The 23255-nt window shown below is 39.7% G+C and overlaps 1 protein-coding gene across 2 annotated transcripts in view; it reads right to left on the bottom strand.

Annotated features, from left to right (window-relative positions):
* The window catches only part of eepd1 (endonuclease/exonuclease/phosphatase family domain containing 1), a 50047-nt gene that overhangs the window by 16760 nt on the left and 10032 nt on the right, over positions 1-23255 (bottom strand). For both annotated transcript variants that reach the window (XM_037093750.1, XM_037093749.1), the window contains exon 3: positions 10988-11039. In XM_037093750.1, the coding sequence (XP_036949645.1) occupies positions 10988-11039 (52 nt within the window). The remainder of the gene's footprint in view (positions 1-10987; positions 11040-23255) is intronic.

Genomic DNA, 23255 nt, shown 5'->3' with positions numbered 1-23255 from the left:
TTATTGTGAACTTGATTTTTTTGTGGTGGTTGGAGGAGACAAATGAGTGAGTGAGTATATGAAATACATTTGCAAATTGCAAGGGCTGCATGGAGAAAGCACGGGCAGTGACACTATCGTGGTCACTTCAAGTTACTGTCTGTCATCTGAAGGATGCTTCTGAAGGGCATTAAAAAATTATATAAATGACTGCTATTTTGTAAGAAATGGATGTATCAGAGGTAACACCATAAAAAGGGGGCATGGCTGCAGATTAATCTTAAGATCATTAGAAAGGGTTTAGAAGATCGAACGGCAATAAATATACAATTTTAGAGCGGATAGCAAAATATGACAAAGATCACAGGGGGACATTGACCTCTTGATCTTGAAGTGGTGCAGGGGAATGTTTTGAAGTCAGGGAAATTGATACCAAATCCTCAGTGTGAAGCGTACTATGGGATTACTGGTAAGGCTTGTTTGGCAAGAAGCCACATAGAGGTGAGAGACTGAGCCTCCAGTTAGCACCATAGGGTATCTGGAGCATGCAGATGAAGAAAGTATTTACTGAGCCCTTCTTATTCCCCTAACAAACTTCATGATGGCTTGACTAAGTGATCTAAAAAAATGATTTGGGCTGGACTGATATAAATGAAGAAATTTAGGTAAACTATTCATTTTAACAGAGTTAATCCTGCCAATAAGCAGTCATGGTAAATCACACCACCTGTCAGATTTCATTTGAGAGAGCAGGGGAAGTATTCACCCCAAGATGAATAAAACCACAAACAGCTGAGGAAGAAAATACACATTTGGAGTGACAGAGCCCTTTGACCTCCAGACCTTAAATGATGATTCCTGTCTCCTATCAAAAGACATCTAGGGCCGATTTGATCACTATATTAAATGTGATCAAACTGATGTGATGAGCTGCGATGAGTTGCTGTAGATTGATTTGCTCTGGGTCCACTCACCGGCTCAGATCCTCTCTGCGCCTGTCAGTCCACCAGTTTACCGGTATTCTTTGAATGAACACATCACCACAGCAAACTGCTCAACAGGACTTGAATGATTCTTCAACAACTTGGTGCTGTGATCCGGATGGCAACAAACCTTCTACAGAGACTCCTTTTCCAGATCAACGACATGCGAGTGACCTGAGAACCAAATTGCAGAGGTAAAAGGTCCTTTGCATTACTGTTACTGTGCATTGTTGGAGGTCTGTTGAGGAGGGAGTCCTAAGGAAGGGCGACACCATCTGACATTTTAAGTAAGTTTGCTGTGTGTTTTGTGGAAATTCTTTTTGTTGTTGTATGGTTTCAATAATGTTTTTGGGAGGTTAGTTTTTAGATGTATAGGAATACTTGCTTTCATAGCTTTTGATTTGGTTGTGGAATTACTTGTGTTTTCCTAGTCTTAAGGCAATTTGCTCTCTTGAAGGCCAAGCATCTGGAGGTTAACATCTTACTTAGCATCCACATGGGGATATAGAGCTCTGATTTGGGGAATGACAGGTTTGCCCACTGAGAAAATAGGCCTATGTAGGACCAGTAGGATGTAGTAGGGATAATTCGTTATCCCAGGGATGGGGGATCCCAATACTTGGATGTATATATTTAATTCTGTAACAATCTGATTTATTCTCGTTATGTATTGATCTGATTTATTCTTGTTACAGAAAAAAAAGGATGACTTGTATCTTTTGAGTAAAAAAGTTGATTGAAAAGATTTGTAAGTCAGTTGTTGGTTAAAGAGAGTATGAAGGTTATTTGTGTTTTCAATTATAGAGGGATCTTACAAAAGGAAACTGGAAAGTTGTTTTACTAGGAGGTCTGAAAGAGATTTACTGGTCCAGTGCATGATAATTATGATGACGCTAGCTTTTGTTTGCTGTTTGTTTGACATTTGTTGCAACATTTGTTTAATTTGGGTTCAGTTAGATTATAAGATTTTATAAGAAATTTAAGGAATAAATTGAGTACTCTCCCAGATAGAAATAAGCATTTCACCTCCCTCAAACTGGACAGATGAAAGTAGCTGCCGTTATGCAGAATCTAAAATAGTTTCCCTTACAGATCAAAATAAAAATCTAATAGCTCAATTACAAGAAGAAGAAGAAGAAGAAGAAGAAGACGAAGACGAAGACGAAGACGAAGAAGAAGAAGAAGAAGAAGAAGAAGAAGAAGAAGAAGAATCACAAGTCAGACTAAGATTAAGCCGGACAGTCAATGGGACATGTCCTGTAGAAACACTAAAACAAACAAATATGATCAAAATAAAAAGCCTTTATCCTGTAAAAGAGATGAAAGAATCCAGTGTTGATAATACTGGTGATGACTGGGATTTTGAATACCCAAGACCTGGGATAAATAATCAGGTAGAAGAACAACGGTGGGTTCCAACAAGAAAAAGTTGAAAACCAAAGAAAACAAACCCAACAAAATTAGCTTGACAACTTAAATTGTAGATGTTGTCTACAAACCTTAGAACCAAGGGGAGCTAAAAATAATAGTCAGAAATTTTCCCAAGGATGCAAGGACAAATAAAAATGGTTAGTGGGATGGAATTTGGTGTGCATGAGCTACATTCCTCATATGCCTGTTATGATGCAACTTGCCATCTGATTGAAAGACAAAGTGATCAATGTATGCGAAACTGCCAGAATCACACCAGAGGAAGCTAAGACATGTTACAGTGTCATAGCTTTAGCAGTTAAACAGGAGGTAATACAACAGGTTGACTCCTCTCACAAAAATCTGACAGGGAAAAGATGACAGTCCTAGGGAACAGTATGTAAAAATGATGACAATTGCAAAGGATAATTGTGGTCTGTCACCAAGTCAAATAGCCAGATTTTCAACTGGTTACATGCAACATTTGTTCGTGAATAGTCTTCAACCAAAAACCAGGACAAAGGTACAATTGACAGTTGTTTGGTCAAGAAAACCAATGACTGAATTTGTAGAAATAGCACAACACCATTGGGATTGGGATAACACAGGTTTCTAAAGTGTAAGTAAAGTAGTTGAATAAAACAAAGTCTCTAAGTGAGCACTATGTTTCTTTTTGTTGTGTCATAGATGTGACAAGAATCCTGCCTGCAGCTTGATATGAAGATTTCAGTCTATTCATTTTTGTTGTTCTTACCTCTGAATTTTGAGGAAATGTCTCTTCAAAATTCCTATAATGTCGTTTCAAATTGAAAATCTTCATCACAGCTATAGTCTCCTGGCATATTAAGCACATGGGTCTTGTGCTGGTTGGAGGGAGAATGAATGCAAATTTTTCAGTACATTCTTCTTGAATTACCAATTTTCACTGTCCACTTTTCTTCGTCAACTTGGAACACACCATTTTCGTACAATCTACAGCCGGCAAAATGTCACTATGTGAACTGGTCCAAATACGAAAGTGAATGTTAAAAATTGTGCTCGCAGCAGTGAGTGACCCAACTGTCTGTGTATCATTGGCATGGAGACGAGTTTGGTATACACGTGCCGACCCAACCAAAAGACATGGTGAAGGGATAATAGTTCAGGGGCCACAAATAGGTGGCCGGTGGGCCGGATGCGGCAGTGAACTTGCATGCCAATTTTCTTGCAGTGAACTTGCATGCCAATTTTGTGAACTTGCATTCCACTGCAGTGAACTTGCATGCCAATTTTCTTCAACCCCTCTCATCAGAAGACACTCCTGTCGCGGTGTTAACTTCTGTGGACGACCTGGACATCTCTGTGAGATGGTTGCAGTTTCATCTTTTTTAAGTTTTTGTACCACTTTTGCTACAGTATTCTGACTGATAAATATAGCTTTGCTGATCTTCTTGTAGCCTTCAATGTTCCAGTGTAAAGAAATTATTTTCTTTCTCAGGCCTTGAGACATTTCTCTTCCATGTGGTGCCATTGCTAACAACATGAAATGGGAAGGGGTTTTCTACAGCCTTTTATAGTCAACTGTCTGCTGGACACCTGTGTAATGAATAATTAGACTCACCTGTGGTTGATTATTGTTAAATTTGAAATTTGTAGTCTAAAATTTAGCCTTGCTCCAGAGACTTTCAGTGCGGTGTACTCATTTTTGCATCACCCTAATTTGAGTAAAACTGAAAATTTTGTTCTCTAAGTTATATTATTAACCTTACTTTCATGTTATAAGTTAAACAGATGTTATATAAAACTTGTTCTTGTAAACATTGAGATAATTTTTAAAATATGACTTTTCGAAGGGGGTGTACTCATTAATGCTGAGCACTTTATACACCTCAGTCTGACTAAAATCTGACCAGATCGGATTTCTCCTAGTCGGATTAAAACACCTAGATTATCAGATTGATAGCCGTATTACTCCTGCATGTATACATTCCATCAGATTGGATTGGATTTTGCGTTCTGCACAGGCTTGAGATTTTTTTCCAGGAGTCGTAAGCCCGAAATAGAAGGACTGCTGTGTCTTTCCTCCGAAATCACCACAAGCAAGAGCGCCACTGTGCATCTAGTTTGTGTAATTATCATGTACACCATATACGAAATGTACAGAGATGTAGCTTTGTCTTGCTCTTCATACGCAATCTTTCTCAAATGCCGGGGCAGAGTTTGTTGTTGCTGGTGACGTAAAGAGGTCAGCCAGAGGTGGCTCTATTACCACTAGTTAAAATGGGGACAGTGCCACCTATGCTTCAGCCAGTAATTCGATTTTCTCACCGGCATGTATACTCGGAAAACGAAAGTGAATGTTAAAAATTGTGCTTGCAGCGGTGAGTGACCCAGCTGTCATCAGTATCGTTGGCATGGAGACAAGTCCCGGTGTACACACGCTGACCCAGTGCTGGGCGGTATACCGGTTCACACCGAATACCGGTGTATATTTTCATTATGATATTAATTTTTAATATACCGCCATACCGGCAAATTTGATTACACAACGTACGGAACGCTACCGCCACCTGACACTGTTTCAGAGCAAACTACTAACGGTCGCTAGTTTTCAAATTTAACCCCGTTTTTAATTGTGAAGTTTACATCAAATCCAAGGACGCTGGTTCATGAGGCAATGCTCTTGGCTGATCATGCAGCCAAAGTGGCTGCAAAACTTGACATTCCTGTCCTTCCCTACCCGCTAACAATCTTGCGATATGATGACGGCCACGTTGTGCCACCAGCTTCCTTGTCCTTAGAAATGTAGTGGATATGATAATATTCTTGTATGTATAGAGATGTTCTCCAACCGGCCTGAAGCCTGGACCTGCAAGAATGCTGATTCTGGATATGACAATATTGTTGTATGTATAGACATGCTGTCCAACCTCCATGTTGAACCTCTATGCCATGGATGGGTCTATGTGAACATTGTGGTCTGTCTTAACCTATGCTGTTCAGCTACTCCACAGACAAGTAGAAGCTGTCCAGTCACCTCCTAGCAGCCAGCAGTGCTATGACCTTCAACCAGGAGACTGGGTCTGCATCAGAGAGGTCTGGACGAAAAACCACAACATGTCCTGCTTACCACCAACATAGCAATCAAGTGTCAGGATCCTTCCTCTTGGATCCACAAATCACACTGTCAGAAGACACCCCCATCATCCAGTGGGCCATCTCCCTCATCACCTATGGAGCCATGAAGAACTGGCTGCACCCCAGGGAAGGATCTTCCCCCCTGAAGGACAACACTGGCACCGGAGACCCAAAAGATGAGGTACGCCAGCTTCCAGAGGAGTAGAAGACTGTAGTAAGAATGATGACGTTACAAAATCGAGCTTTACCGAACTACTCACTGGCCTCCCAAGAAGGAACTTGTGCTGTAATTGGAACTGAATGCTGTACGTTCATACCTGATCAAAATGCCACCTTACAAGAAATAACAAAACCATTTGCATAACATTGCCAAGACATTTCATAACCCTGTTACCCCTGGTTTAAAGAAAAGCTAGGGTCATTTGGTTATTCAATTTTGAATTTGTTTTGTTTGGGTTTGGAGCTTTGACTATTGTCACTCTGCGATCACTTGTCTCAAATCTGTGTGAAAGTTACTTATCACTCAAACCACTACTAAAATCATATACTCCACTGTGACCCAACCTGCTCCACCAATAGAGGTAGAAAGTCATGATTTTCTGTTTGAAATACAGTGACTGTGAGAGACAATTTGGTCAAAAAAAGGTGGATTGAGGAATTTGGAATGACCTTTGACCTCCAGACCTTAAATGGTGATTCCTGTCTGTCTCCTATCCCCTTAATCAAAAGACATCTAAGGCCGATTTGATTACTATGTTAAATGTGATCAAACTGATGTGATTAGCTCATCACAGCTTATCTTTTCCTAATGTCTGAACCTGCCATTTTGTCTCCTTTGTTCTTACTGTATAAAATTCTGTAGTTTCATTTGCTCTGGGTCCACTGACTGGCTCAGATCCACTCTGTGCCTGTCAGTCCACCAGTTTACCGGTATTCTTTGAATAAACACATCACTACAGCAAACTGCTTAACAGGACTTGAATGATTTCTTCAACACAGCATATCTAAAGAGACAAGACTGACTTCGGGAGCTGTAGCAGAGCTCGATTTATTGGGACACATTTTGCTCTTCTAAAGATAAAAGTTATATCCAGAAAATCTTTTGAATTGAAATAAAAGCCAGCAGAGAGAGAGTAGCATTTTTGATTTACATTCATATATTGTCCACGTACAGGGACAACTCCACACATCCTTGCGCCTAGAAAGGAGGCTGAAGTGGGTAAAGCTTCAGAAAGAGGCTTCATTGCCAGAGCAAATGGCAGAGAAAATGCAGACAGCCCTGACCGCATTCAAGGGCAAAGTAGTTTTGAGCAGGAGTAATTAGTCTCATTCATATGGCTAGTCAGCTCCAAAGACAGTATCAGAGCTACAACAGAAGCAAGATGGCATCTGCGTGAATGGAAAAGCCGGAACTGTGGATCAAGTGTGTCTCTGTCGAATTGTGTTCACAGTCTGACAGCTAAATAGGTCCTTCACTCATCAAATAAAAGAGAAATGTCCCACACTTTAACCTAAAAAGCAACGTTACAGGACCAAACAACTGTAATTTGGTAGTGTCTTTGGCAACTTGTATGAGGAAAAAAATACCACGGTTATACGTGGAAATCCTCTGTCATCTTGAGTGTCCTACTGACTCTTCGTCACATTTCTGCCAAAAAACAGCGTCTGTCCCCAGCAACAGAGCCAGACGGCCTCCCGCAGTTGAATGGTAGTGATTATGTGACGCTATTCTGAGCAAAAAACTTTAACTCGCTGTGCTTTTGTCACCTTTCACTATGGAGGTGATGTAGTTACTGCCTCTAGCAACTTGTACAGCAAAAAGTCACCACTACTGTCAGCTTTTTGACCAAGACTTTGGTGAACTTTCCCCCAGAAAACAGCATCCACCCACCAAGTTAGAGGGTCAGACATGGTCTGCTATTTATTGATGTAATGTAATTATGTAATTTAGAACAAAAAATATAACTTTGTCATTTTCCAGGATGCATGGTGGGTCATGACACATTATAGCTGCATCAATATGATTATAAACAATTGGCCGATACATATTTAGATTAACAGGTGGAAACTGGAGGAACAAACAAAGGCAGTCTAAAGATGAGCATCCACTGCGGTGATAATGCAGTGCAGATGCAGTCTCTGTGTGAGATGGCTATTGCAGATACATTTCTTTACAGATAAATAGACTAATTGAAAATAGATAATCTCATTTGATACGCTCAAACACCTTCTCGGCATCAAGGGAGCAAACTACTTCAGAAGTGTTTCCTTGGGTAAATTATGTTTCAACGTGTACTTACTTTAGAGAATGAGTATCTTCCCATTATAAAACCATTTTTTTTCTTTTGAGAGGATAGTACATCTGCTTCCAGCCACTATGCTAGGAGCTTTACATCTATGTTAAGGAGGCCTATCAACCTGTAAGAGCCACACAAAGTAGCAACCTTCTGCTAGAGCTATGGGAGCCTGTCAAAGTGGGTGGCAGATGTCGATTTTCAAGTGATTCGTTGTACATAGATACAAGCAGAGGGGCGTGTTTGGAAAAAACAAACTAACAGCAGAACAAATGTCTGGGGTGTTACTGCTTTGCATAGAACTGCTTGTTTGAATAACCTTTTCAATGACAGGAAAGTTAAGACCATCTGCAGTCTCGGATACAACTGAAGGAGTCACTAATTAATCTAAAAACTGGGTCATACTTTCCTGATTGGTGGGCGCACTCTGACTTATAGAAGTATGAGTAAAAAGATTAAAAGGTATCATTAATCAGTGACAGGGATCAAATTTTAGAGGAAATGTCTAGGGGATTAATTGGGAGGCAGCTTGCCTTGTCGCTGTGCTTGTATAAAGCCACTTGAGCACAGAAGTAAACACGTTGCATCTTGAGTAGACAAGTGGTTGAATTCAGATTGGGGTTTAAGCACAGTTTCTATAGTATGGAAGATAGATTTAAAGTACAGTCTAATAAAATACAGGTCTAATTCAAGTATGGCTTTAAAAAGTTAATCTTGTCTAGCTTTATGGGACAGCAGAGTCACTTGCCATCCTCTGCAAAAGACTCAAGACTCACAAATTAGCTTAGGCAGCAATGTACTGTAGATAAAGAAATAATTGATGCAGAAAGGAATACAAAATGTGTACATATGAAAAGAATGAATATCCATAAGACCTAGGATGTTTATATCTCCATGGGTCGGCACAACCATTCACAAACACGAAAAATAATTTGCCATAGCAAAGGGAGGCTACACATTGGGGGCAGAGTGGTCTAAGGATGGATCAATAACCCAATTTAAGTGCCCTCAAAATATCAGAAAGTGAGGCAGCAACTTACTGAGTAAATTGTTCGCAAATGCAATATTATCAAAAACTGGATGCTCATACATTCACTAGTACATAGCGCTAAGGGGTGCCAGAAATGTTTAAATATCTCCCATTTTTAACAGATATAGTAATGATCATTATTTAGTGTGTTTAGTTAAATGGTAGGCTTCTGTAGACATCAATTCCTTTTTTATTTGGCTGGCGTGATGTGATGGGGCTTATCAACCCAGTTGCGCATGTGAGCCAATTAGGCAGGATAGCTGTGTTCAGTGGAGATTTAAGTGCTAAACAATTGGGAACTGGTGTGAGACCTGACACTGGAACAGGGTTTAAAATTGTCACCCGCCACTTGCCAAATGCATATGAAACAATGTTTTGGCGAGTAAAATAAATAGGTCACATGCCATTGGCAGGCTGGTGAAATTTGCCGACTTTGCTATATAACTTTCAACATAAATGCCAAACAGTAAAACAGACACATTTTACAACTACAGCAGATCTACTGATTGCGTTTCAAATTTCAAATTTGTTCCTCGCTGTCCACCGTCATTCAACATTTGAAAATGTATCAAGTTGCGAAAGGCATGGGTCGGGTATCAGTAAGCATAGTGACTGGCCAGCGCTGTCAAGGTTTTTTGTGCCTCTGATTCATTTCTTCATGTCACTCCGCAAGTAGTCCATTCATTTGTCATGACGGAACTTCATTCAAACCAGAGCTCCACCAAAGAGCCTGCAGAAATGTAAGTCCATTTCCCATTGTAACGTATGAGAGTAGGAGGTAACTGCTACACTCAAGGAAAGTCTCTATTCTAAGCAGATAATATTTATATTATATTTCTTTGTAATTTGTGCTCAGGGAATTTTAGCTGTCACGACTCCCAAGCACATTATTAGGGCCCGAGCAGGTCACAGACCTGACGACTTTTTTGTCCCGAATTATCGCATTTTTCACTGCTTGAACATACCCCAAAACTCACCAAACTTGGAATACAGGTACTTTATCACACATTCAAATACCTTATATCCAAGCGTTCTCTGAATTGTGCTCAGTCTCCTGATATAAGCCACGCCCAAAACACGGACAGTTATGAGATGGGTAGACAATAATCAGGCAATGGGACCGGGCACGTGGCACGCCTCAACAGCAGCATGCTATGATCCACGTGGACTTTAGGAGCATTTGCATAACAGCAACACATTAAATAACGCTGACTAACGCAGTTGGAAGTTGATTTACAATACGCCTTAGTCGGACCTGTACAGACGTTGGCGTTTTGTGCATGCACCACAGTCAAGGCATTGACTCAGAAGTTATCCATGACATAAATCCATAAAAGTCATCCATGTTTTCACCATTAGTTGTGCAGCCCATTTTCTGCTTCTTAATTATTTTAGTATGTGATGTAATTGATCAACTGGATGAAGGTCCAGTAGCAACTAGCTGAAATGGTGCCTACTGCCACCTGCTGAGGTGTAGTCAGACATACTTCCATCAATAAACTGATTCTCCCTTGGTGCTTGTATACTGAGATAATGGCATAAGTCCAACTTAATAGCCTAATCAAGCTCTGACTGTGGCACAAATTAAGTGTGCATGGAGATGTACTGATTGACATTATACGTCTTTATGATTAGTGCGAATGCTGACTCAGCATTTGGATTTTCTGGTCTTGACCTCTTGGCATGTGATACATTACATTGCTTGCTTTCGTTCTATACTGTGTTATATTCTTATCATTTCAAAGTATTTGGAACATTCGTCTCCATTCACCTCCTCAACCATGGCAATCAAGAATATGAGGAAATGGAAATTGGTAGTACTAAAGGACACTGTTGGGTTCAATCCCTGTATTACCGTGTATTCCTTTTCATCAAGAGAGACCCAGCTGTTGCACTACACTACAAGCTACTAGCAGCTCTCTCTTCTTTACACTACGCACTCAGAATTTTGTGAGAAATCTACCCCAGCAAGTCATCGATTATTACACACATCACTTTCCATAAGTGATGGCAGCAGATCGCAGCAGACCAACTGCATTCCCATGCATTTTCTTCAGAAAATGTAAAGTTGTCTAGTTTGATTTAAAATGCTACATGTCTAAGCAGCCTTCAACACATTCAGCAGCAGTCCTTCAAATCAACCAGTGTGACCCAGGCAGATAGTTCCACTGTACCTTATCAAGAGCCTCCCGCTCCAGCAGGTCCTGAACTGCCAGTAACTTGACGCTGGAAAAAGAGAAAGAGGATAAGTTTATATCTACATATTCACATTTTGACTGCGTATTTACCAACATATCCACACCAAGCCACAGACCATCCACTAACTACAAGCTGTTTAATTCGCTGAATGGTATCTGTGTAGGAACATGTCCTCTCATCTCCTCATCATCAGGAGGCCCTGTTCATGTGTCTGTGTTTCAGCTTTCACCTAATGCACTGCTCCCCCATCAGAGGGTCTGGAAGACCCCCTTTTCCTTGACCATTTACCCTGGCAAGGGGATGACTCTACAGGAAGGACACCCCCTTTCTCTATAGCGTGTGAAAGCCATTTGTCACCTCTCCCCCCTCTATAAGACACTTCTCCTCTCCTCTTTATGACTATGAAGCCTCTTCCTACAGGTCATGGACATTCAACACTCAGGGGTGCAACATTTCTACATCTGTAGCGAATCACAACTATTTTTCCTGCAAAGAAGTGCTGATAATTAAGTGCTTTGTTGATTGTAAATTAAGAAGGAATGGTCACCGGATCGGGTTGTCTTTCTTTGATGTAGCAGTCACTCTGTCCAGAGATAACAATCAACATCTGGCATTTGCTTCTACAGCAGGAGTCTGAACGGCCCTGATTTCAAGTTAATCCTGGATGAGTATCAAACTGGAACCTCATCTTTTCCAAAATAAAATATCCTTAACCAGCATGATAAGGTCTCTAATTTGATGTTTTTCCCATTGTTCTGACATGAAAACCCAAATTACAAGTTCTGGCTTAATGTGTTTGAATGTTTAATGGAACCACAGTTTCACCTTACGGTAAGTTCTGGTATAGTTAACAGAGAAACTTCCTAAAGAACTTATACTCCACATTTATGCCAATCTACACTTTTTCCTCTGACATATATCTTTGCATTAAGTATGAAGTTATACTATACGAAATATGTTTAAGTCATCAGTGCTGCAGCTGCATATGTCTCTGTGTGTGTTTGATGTATTCAACAACAACAAGTAATTTTCTTTGCCTATTAAGCGATTTCGGTTATGTCTTTTTAAAACATGTAGACAAATGTATGTGAAACGATGCTAGATTTCTGAGAATAGTGAATCGTGATCTCAAAACTTTAAAAATGGTAAGAATAGTTTAATTCCGTGAGATGAGCTGTAATGCAGCCGGAGGAAGTGATGCGGTCAGCCCACCCCTCGCTCCGCCTTCAGTCTAAAAACCTTAAAAGAGAGAATTTCATTTTTGTCGCTCTCTTACTTTTTTTAACTCTTCGCCTTAACTTCTGAAACGTGTAAAACTTTTTTTCATTTCTGCTCCGAGACTTGCAATCTCCGCAGATTTGAACCACTTTGTTAAATTCAAAGTGATAATTCGTTTTTGTGAGGTATTCTCTCCCTGAGTACTTTTATTTTAAAAGCTCGCAAAAGAACGAAACTAATTTGTTTTTGTCTGATTTAATATACGTTTTTAAAGTATCGTTGCCAACTCAGAAGAAGTTACTTTTTCTAATTCTTGTATTTAGTGACTAAGGAAGACCCACCCGACCAGTGTTTCATCCTCCAGTTATTTTTAAACAAGAAGTTAAATCAGTTCATATTCGAAGATGAAGAAGTACCGCTCCAAAGAAACTCTGATTTAAGACACTGATCATTATTCAGAAGACGGTGCAGTAGTTAACTGCTCAAGAAACCATGAAGACATCTTCAGTTGAACAGAGAAATTACCATCCAATCACGACTGGATGCCCACAACGCACTCAAGCGAAAACACATCTGCTGGGCCTGTGAGTCTCGTCGTATCACCAGATATCTCTTCCCCTATATCCCTCTCCCAGCATCTCTTAAGGCCTTTATAATTGGGTGACTGAGACCCCCTTAGAAGGTTATAAAAGCATGATGTTTTCCTTTTGAAGTGCCCCTCCTATTCCAGTCTGGTTTGTATTTCAATTCTAAATGTAAGCAGTAATTTTTTAAGGTGTGACAAGATACAGCTCCTTAGCTTGAAGATTGATTGTCATAATATTATAATCCAGCCGTGGAGTAATCTTTATACCCAAATATGTCAGGCCAGATGGCTGCCATAAAAACTGCCATCCCTGCTTAATGCTAGGTGGACAGACTCTCGATAGAGGCATCGCTTCAGACTTTGACTGGTTTATTTTATAACCAGAAACACCTGAAAATGAGTCAATCAGAGTGAGGATATGAGGTATAGTTGCTGATGGGCACGTGCACAGTAACAAAATATCATCCACGTACAGAAGCAGTTTGTGCTCCTTGCTGCCAGCCTTAATGCCCATTATATTATTATTTTGCCTAATAGCAATTGTTAATGGTTCAAGAACCAGGGCAAATATCAAGGGGGACAGAGGGCAACCCTGCCTTGTCCCTCTATGAAGCTGAAAAGAGGGAGACCTCCTGCCATTTGTTACAGATGCCTTTGGATCGTAATATAATAATCTAACCCAGTTAACAAAAGAGGAGCCAATACCAAATTTTTCTAATGACTGAAAAAGGAACGCCCACTCTACCCTGTCGAATGCTTTTTCAGCATCCAGCGAAAAAGCTACTGTTATGTCTGTTTCATTTCCAGCTTGCCATATGAGGTGAAGCAACCTACGAAAATTATCAGATGACGTCCTATTCTTAATAAAACCAACCTGGTCCGGGTGAATGAGTTTTGGTAAAAAAACCTCCAACCTAGATGCTAAAATCTTGGCAAGCAACTTAGCATTGACATTGATCAGTGATACAGGGTGGTAGTTGCCACATTGCTTTGGGTCTCTGTCTTTTTTATGTATTAAAGTTATTATAGCTGTCTGCATACTATCTGGAAAAGAACCTTTCTCTAAGCCGTCCCTGTAAATTCTATGGAGTTTTGGGGCAAGAATATCTGAAAAAACTTTATAAAATTCAGCTGGGAGGCCATCTTCACCTGGAGATTTCCCACCCTGCAGGTCCTGTATAGCCTTTTTTTTTAAATCTCTTCCAATGTAATGTCTGCTCCAATTCGGTCCTGTTCCTCCTGTTGGGCAATTTACAGTGGATAAAAAATAACTAATATCTTCAGTATTAGGGTTGTCTAATTTTTAAAGACTTTGATAAAATGTGGCAAATATAGTATTTATGTCCATGTCATCTGTTTTCAGGTCACCGCCATCATTCTGCACCCCAGATATAATTGACTGAGCATACTGCTGCTTTGCTCTCTGTGCAAGAAATCTCCCTGTTCTCTCCCCTTGTTCATAATATTTTTGATTAGTTCTGAATAATGTAAATTCGAATTTCCTCTGTAATATAGAGTTGTATTCCACTTTTAATTTATTTAGTACAAGAAGAATGGAGTGGTCAGATTGAGTGGAGCGCACATTTTCCATTTTTTTTAATGTCCACCTCCAGTTCCTGGAGACACTGAATCTATCTCTTCTTCAAATTTGAACAATGCTGAATGAGTCGACCTCTAATCACAGCCTTAAAGGCATCCCACTCCACGGCTGGATTTGACACTGAGCCTTCATTATTCAACCAATAATCCAGTAGCTCACTTTGAATAAATTCTACTGAATGCTCATCTCTGAGCAGGGATGAGTTAAATCGCCACCTAGTGAACTGACACATTGGTAACTGGCCTGAATGTAGTGCCACCCCCTCTGGTGCATGATCAGATATTAAGACAGTACCTATTGTTGTTTGTTCAGTGATTTTGAAATCAGAAAATAATCTATTCTTGAATAAGAAATATGTGGATGGGAATAAAAGGTAAATTCTTTCTCTGAAGGGTGGAAAAATCTCCAAGCATCTACTAAATCTAGCTCCTCTTCCATTGTATCAATTGCTTTTTGTGCCTGTGGGGGCCGTGTGACATCCCATTTGTACATTTTATCAACCTTAGGATCCCTAACTGTTAAAGTCCCCACCTAATACTATATATGAATTTCCAAACTGTGTAATTGCATTGCTAATATCTAGAAAGAAACCTGGCAGGTCTGCTGTTGGAGCATATATCTACATAAGAGTACACCTAATACCAAGAAGTTCAGCATCCAAAGCTATCCATCTCCCTTCATCTGACTGTTGTTTGAATATCTTGAAATTAAAATTCTTCCGAATGGCGACTCCCCTCTGACTAGAAGACCCGGCACTATAAAGAATTCTCCCAATCGAGTCCCTTTACAGTAATAATGAATCATTCTTTTCCAAATGAGTCTCCTGTAGGAAGACCAGATCTGGATTTTTCTGTTTAAGATACAAGAGAATCTTCCTCCTTTTGATGGCTGAGTTTGCACCCTTAACATTCAGTGATGTCAGTCGAACCAGTTCACCCATAATTTGTTATTAGATGTATAATGAGACCAATACTTAAGTACTCGCTGATTACCCAAAAATACCTATAGGTCTCCTGTCCTGTTAGAACTCTCCCTCGTGAAAAGACTGAACGTACATAAAATTCCACATTTACAAAAAACATTCTAACGCAACATATATAAAAAACAACAGTGAGCCAAAGTAGAACTTGAGGCTCTCCAACTCTAACTAAACTACCATAGTGCATCCGCATGAAAGGGGCACCTGACCTGCTCCCCTACACCCCATCCCCCCATCTTTTTTCCCCCCCTTGATCACATAGATGTGCTTTTCACATATGACCCATAATAACTATTGGCCACAGCTGAACATTTTTATGTCTTCCAGGAGGTAAATTCACGTCAAACACGTAAAAATGTCTTCAGGCTACAAAGGGCACATTCACTATAGAAGCTCTGCCCATACACATGTATATAGGCTACTCAAAACGATAACAAAAAAAAAAAAAAAAAAAAGGACCTTCCTATCCCTCTCTGGAGACAGATGTGGAAATAACAACTATGAGTCAAGTGTTGTATAATAAACATCCAGGAGGATAACTAATGAACATACCTATATTGGTCTTCATAAATTTCAACCCGACACACAGTCCTATATTCTGGTGTTCAGCCCTGCGTTGTGAGGAAGGTAGCTGATGCATCTGGCGAGGTGAAGGTATGGGACCTGTTGTTGGCAGAGACTGTAAGAGTCGTGGGATACAGCATGGAGTATGACATCCCCCGCTCTTGGAGCTGTTTCTTCACCATGTCAAACTTCCTACATTGCTAAAACACATCCTGAGAAAGATCCTGAAAAAAGAAGATCCTGTTGCCTTGCCACTCGACTCTCCTCTTCTTGCGGACCACTCGAAGAACTGCTTCTCTTGCGCTGAATCTCAGAAAGCGAGCCAGGACATGACGGCTGCAATTGTTGTCTCGCATCGGGCAATGGACCCGTTCCAGTTCAAATCCCGCATCCACGTCTAGCTCCAGTTTTTCAGCCAACATATGAAGCATGCAGATCCTACTTTTCTGCGTTCTAAGGTATGCCTACCACACGCACATTATTCCGCCTGCTTGCATCTTCTAAGTACGTAACTTTATCCTTAAGCTTTTTTATGTGAAAGTCTGGACAAATGACGCTGAGAGCTCGCTGCAGGGATGCTTTGACTGTACAGACTGGGGAATGTTTGAAGAATCATGTGAGGATTTGGACGAATTAACTGATGTTGTCTGTTCATACTCAGCTTTCTGCAGAGACATGCTTATACCTACTAAGGGGGTCAAAATATACCCGAATAATAAGCCATGGGTAAACAAATCTGTTAGTCTTTTATAATGAAAAAGAAAATGGCATTTCAACTGGGGGAGCATCAGATCTATACACAGCTTACAAAGAACTTAAACTAGAGATCTTAAAGGCAAAACAGGGCTATAAATCCACACTGGAGAACAAAATGGCCTCTAACAGCCTGGGTTCAGCCTGGTCCAGTATGAAAACTATAACCAGCCTCCATAACTCAAGAGAGAGCACTAGTGTCACTTTAAATGGCTTCAGCTCAGATACTGATTTTGCCAATGCTCTCAACTGTTTTTATAATCGTTTTGATATATTTGATTTTAGCAAAGAAATACAGGAACTAAACCGCGAACTGTGTGACAATCAGCACTTCTCTGTAAAACAAGAGGATGGTGAAAAAGCCTTTTACTGCACAAAGGTCAATAAAAGTCACGGACCTGATAACATCTGTGGTCGGCTACTCAAAACCTGTGCAAGAGAACTGAGTCCAGTTTTCCACAAGATTTTTAATAGATCTTTAGAAGCACAGCAGGTCCCCAGGATTTGGAAGGATGCTGTAGTTGTCCCGGTCCCCAAATCCAGTTGTCCCTGAACACTAAATGACTTCAGACCAGTGGCTTTGACCTAAATTACTATGAACATTTTTGAAAAACTTGTACGGCTGGAAATCTTGAAAAATACAGAGAGTGAAATAGATCAACTGCAATTTGCCTACAGGCCCAAAAGAGGGTGGAGGACGTCACACTCACTCTGATTAATTTGCTTTTTAAACATCTCGAAGGAAATGGGTGTCATGCCCGGCTTTTATTTATTGATTTCTCCCCTGCTTTTAATACAATCCAGCCGCACATTTTAACGCAGAGGCTTTTAGAACTAAGTAAAAATCTTGTGGGCTGGATTTTAAACTTACTAACAAACAGGACACAGAGGGTCAGAGTTAATGGGGTCTTATCTGACAAAGTGTGCTCTTCCATTGGTTCACCACAAGGGTGTGTGTTCTCACCCCTCTTATTCATTCTATAAACAAATATAAGTCAGAGCACTCATTCTAAATCTCATTTAAAAGTATACAGATGACTGTGATTGTTAGCCTGCTCCAGGGAAGTAAACATAATCACAGCCTGGTTGTCGACTATTTTGTAAAGTGGTGTGAAGACTCTCACCTACACCTCAATATAACTATAACATAATGCCAAGATCTAGGACCACACGCTATAGAAACTGCTGCTGCTGTTACCCTTTTTGTCCTATAGTCGGGTCAATACGGAGTGTGTATACACATATCTATACACATTTTACAGATCTGTAAAATGAAGCATTACTAAACAGTCAAGAACACTAGTTACTTCCAAGGAAACAACAAGGTTTGCCCTACCTTACACAAATAGTCTACTTACAGTGAACAAGCTGGAAACAATGGAATTCTATCCAGTGTACAACATATAGACAGTGATTAAAGCAAAAAAACAAATCATCTGACAGTTTGTTTTTGTTTTGTTTTTGTTTTTACAAAATACAGGCCAAGACTAATTTTGAGTTGTGACATGGGTTTAAATAGGCTAAACCAAATAGGCAACTATTGCATTATTAATTTTGCCAACACACTGTTGCCTAAGAGAGCGAGTGAAAAGTTGATCACTTTGCGTTGATTAAAAGGCACTGATAGGATGGGCTACCTCACAAATTCTAACAAGACAGGCTCAGAAACATGAATATGGCTATCAATATTATTATTGGACAGGCTGTATGAGATGCCCTTGCACTGTAGCCAATGCCTTAGTGTCTGGTTCTCAGGACTCTGCCAAACACTTTTGCTGTTTGTCTTCGTTTGAGACTGAATTTGTGTTCTAATCAGTTTAAAATAATTTACTTTGACTAATTAGCCTTTGAGACTGATGGGGCATTGAACACAGCAGTGGAATAATTTTCTGCTTATCGAGTTTTGCATAGTTTATCAAGCGCTGGGAATTGCATTGCGCCTGCAGCCGCCAAATGTTTTAGTGCACTGCTCAAACCTTTCTGCAGAAAGGTTCTTTTTTTCCATGAAGACTAATTTTCTAATCATCATGTGTCTGTGAAATACAAGAGGAATAACAGCAACATACCACTCCAAGGATCAGTATACCAGTCTAGGGATTGGTATATACCAGCGGTCAATGGGCAGTCCCCAGGCCACATCCGGCCCGCTGGCCTCCTGTTTGAGGCCCCCGAACTGTTATTCCTTCACTGTGTGTTTTGTTTGGGTCAGCACGTGTACGCTGGGACTTGTCTCCATGCCAACAATACACAGAAACTTGGGTCACTCACTGCTGCGAGCGCAACTTTTAACTTTCACTTATGTTTTCGGAGCAGTTCACGTATTTACATTTTGCTAGTTGTAAGGGATTGAAAATAGCGTGTTCAAAGTAAACCGCTATAAAAATGTGGACAGTGAAAATCTGCAACTCAAAGACGCAGGGACTTTCCATTTACATTCATTCTTCCTTCCTTCAACCAGGATAAGACCCACATACCCGAAAACACAGTGGTAACATAGACTTGTTCTTACATTGTTTAACAAATTTGCACCAGATTCACCACATATTTACATACACTACACTAGTCTAACAGACGGGGAGTATCTCCTGGCAAACACCCTTTCACTCACAGTGCCAAAATTTTTATCATCCTTGTTAAAACTCAACACCATTTAATCACAGAACAAACAATGTGAATTAACCTACAACCATCTTACCTATCATCTTACTTACAAACACACTCACAAACCAAAATTACACCAACACCAACAGAATACCCATGAGTCATTGCACCACAGTCCACTAGGGGTGTTACAATATTCCAGGAGAATCTGTGATGAAGATTTCCAATTTGAAATGGCATTATGAGATGAAGCACAAGAATTTTGATGAGACATTTCCTCAAAATTCAGAGGTAAGCACAACACAAATAAATGCACTGTAATCGTCATATCAAGCTGCAAGCACGATTCTTGTCACATCTATGACACAATGAAATAAAATAATGCATGACTGAAGTGATGGACACAATGTTTGAAGGCAAAAAAAGAGGAAATTTTCAACTGTGTATTTCAATTTATGTTAAAATGGAAATGACATTTTATTTTAGTTCGTATTTTATTGTTTTGAATGAAAAGGACATTTTGTTTTGAATATTACAATATTATTGCATGTGGCCTGACTGACCTCAATACATGGACCTTTGAGTCATTGAAAACATTTTTGTGGCCCAAAAACAGATCTCAGACTGGCCATCCTGTTCTTTAATCAAGTGGCAGAGATTCAACTTTCAGATCCAAAGAGAAAAAATAATTAGGGGTGACGGGACCCCTAATTATTTTTTCTCTTCAGATCTGCATCAATCCCATTCATGGCTTATCAGAGCCAAGTTGACAAAAATCTGTTATAGCGACGGAAAACTTTAGTCCACGCATATAGAGTAATGTTTCATAATGCTATAGCCAGGGAAATGTTCAATGATCACGCACACAGTAGTAATATGCTGTGTTGCAGGAGTCGGATAGTGTTGACACAACGGCAGTGGCACTGCCCAAACTGGATCTCCTACTTTATAAAAAGCACTGTCCTGAGGGGCCAATCCAGTGATTTTCAAATTGGCTGTGAGGTAAGAAAATCTGTCCATCTCATGCTGAGGGAGTTTGGACCAGTGTCCTTAATTCAGCCAACAGTATTAGTGCACTGTGGATGGGTCACTGTGGATGTCCAAAAGAAAACAATTTTTTTGAATGATTTTGCAGACCAGTCAGCACAATAGAAAGCTAAATATTTCTGCTCCCCCGTTCCCGTCATTTGGCTCTGATGAGAAATTGCTGTGCCATGTCATTTGTGCAGGAAATGAGGAAAGTATCTGTATTTCGTTTGATCAACATCTTTCACAAATGACCCTGATGCATGAAGGAAGTTCAGTAATAAAAAGAAAAATATTTTCCCTAAGTCCTGCTAGCTAACACACACAATCTTCTAGAACTCAATCTGAGTTGCTTATTATATCAGAGTCAGGGGTGTTATTTCACTGAGTTACACAAGACATTATTCTACTAATACACACCCTTAGCCTGCAGTACCGTATGCTGAACTGATTCGCTGTAGTGTAATACAATATAATTAAGTTGGTGGCAATGCGTTGACCCCATTCACCTCCAACCTACTAATCCGAACTCAGCCAAACAAAAAATCACATTGCATAACAGTCTCTTATATTAATGAAGTGCTGCTGCTACTGCCATGCATTACAGGAGCTCTCAGACTTACTCACATTCACTTTGCTGAGTGTCAACATTGAGGATTAATGACCAATCCCAGCAGCAAGTGTAATGTAGTCAGTCAACCTGGCAGTAACCTCTTAATCTGAGAATATTAGAACTCAATGTCCTTGGTTTAACAGAATGTTTTAGAAGAAAGTGGTCATCGAATTTAATGGAAAGGTACAGAAGCCAAGATGTGCCAATCCATGGAGCCAGGAAGGTTATTCCATACCAACTCACACAAATTTCAGATTTTTTCCAGTTCATGCCATATTTTCTTGTTAAAAAAAAAAGAAAGAAAAAGATTCATATAAAATCTTCAATTAAATTCAGACGACTGTGCAAAATCCTTAGGCAGTACTTTAAATACAGTTTTAGTTATAATTTCTTTGTCAGAGCAAAATTTTTGTTTAACCTCCAAGAAACCATAAGTACATTTGACAACATGTATTCGTTTCAATAGTTGTTGCTGAATGGTAACAGAAATCAAATGAATAATTAAAAAAAAATGTTTTACCAAAATAAAGAAACTCTCATTTTCAACAATTCATGTCTCCACTAGTTTTCACTTTCTTGTGATCAAATGTTGATTGTGTAGTAGTCATGTAATTCTAACATGTCATTGGTCCTGCATTAACAATTGAGTTTCAGACTTTGGAGATTAAAAAAAACTTTTTAAACATACCATTATATTCCCCCAAGAAGGATTATTATCATTTTAATAGGTCATTCATTGTACGTACATATATACTGACCAGTTACAACATTAAAACCAACTGCTTACTATTGTGGAGGTTACCCATGTGCAGCAAAAACAGCTCTGACCCGTTACTACTGAAAATATGGTAATGGAACATACAGTAACTTTTGGGCCATTTTGAGGTTTTCATCATGTTGTCCCAGCCTATTGATACAAAACACTATAGCTTTGCACCAATTTTGGTGTAGCCTGTTTAATGTAAGTGTTATGAATTCATGTGTTTTGTGTTCACCTAGATGCCAATAAGATGCATCGAGCCTATGCTAATTGGTATTATTGTTTGAATTGTTGTTGTGCTCTGCTTGTGGCATTTTTCATAATAAAGAGCACAAAACAAATACCTGTTATGTCCTCCATAGTAGATCTTTATGTAGACCTATACACATTTAGGAAATGAGATGGGGTTCTGCCCAAAGTTGAGCACCATAAAAGTAACGTAAAAGTAACAAGTAACATAAAAAGTTACTTTCTATAGAGGGTAACTAAGTAAAGTAAGGGATTACTTTTTTTAAAGAAGTAATGAGTAATGAGCAAACACTACTTTTTAAAGGTAACTTCCCCAACACTAGTCAGGAGTGCTGTTGCCAGGAGGGGTTTATTTAGTTCACAACAGTGTTTGAGTGGGTGGTGCATGTCACGTGGCATCCACATGGATGCCAGGACTCAAGGTTCCCCAGCAGAACATTGCATTGTAACAAAGCGATCAATGTCAATTGTCAGAAACCCCACGTCAGTTGTTTTAAGGTTACTGCTAATTTCATAGGGTCAGGAAATTGGCTAGTTACAACTTGTAATAGGTTGGTTTGTTGCATACTAGGTGATGTCTTCCAGTTCATTGTGTTCCTTAGCTGAATAGACATACTGTGTATTATTTCCCAATTTCAAATGGAACACATGTCTGACACTAACCTAACATACTTTCAGACTAGGTTAAACCATATCAATCCTATAGCAAATCGTGACTCTATAAAATATGACAGTAGTGTATCGTGATGCTGTGAGTGTTTTGATGTCTATCATGCACTGCCAGCCTCTGTTTCTCTTTGGATTTCTGTAGTGTGAGTCCAGTATTTTGGGACCACATCAGCAGCTTTCGTACCAGCCTAAATGAACCAAGCTACACTGGCAACAAGTGATGTGTGTTTATGCCCTCTTTAGTCAGCTGCTGTACTATTATTGAGCACTGCATGGTGCAATCATGACTCCATTCACTGTTACTGGAATTCAAATAGATTACAGCGGCTGCTGAGACATATTTAGTAGGTCACAGCAAGTACAGTAGGTGAAGGATAAAGAGGCTCGGAGGTAAAGTAAGAATGACAAATGTGTGGAAAGCTCAGTGCCTATTTACACCTCTTAAGACTGAGTCCTAAATGTACTATGTAGAGTGATGCTGATATACCAATGTGCTATTTAGTGGATTAAATGCTGCAGTCACGTGAAAAGGGTATATCCAGAAGCACAATGTTGAAAATCAACAACTTCGTAGTTATAATTTCTTATTTGTTTGCCTATTCTTAATCACATATGTGTGCTTTGT

Source organism: Acanthopagrus latus, chromosome 3 (genome assembly GCF_904848185.1).
Source record: "Acanthopagrus latus isolate v.2019 chromosome 3, fAcaLat1.1, whole genome shotgun sequence".
Classification (NCBI taxonomy): Eukaryota; Metazoa; Chordata; class Actinopteri; order Spariformes; family Sparidae; genus Acanthopagrus; species Acanthopagrus latus.
This window is presented reverse-complemented; position numbering and strand designations above follow the sequence as displayed.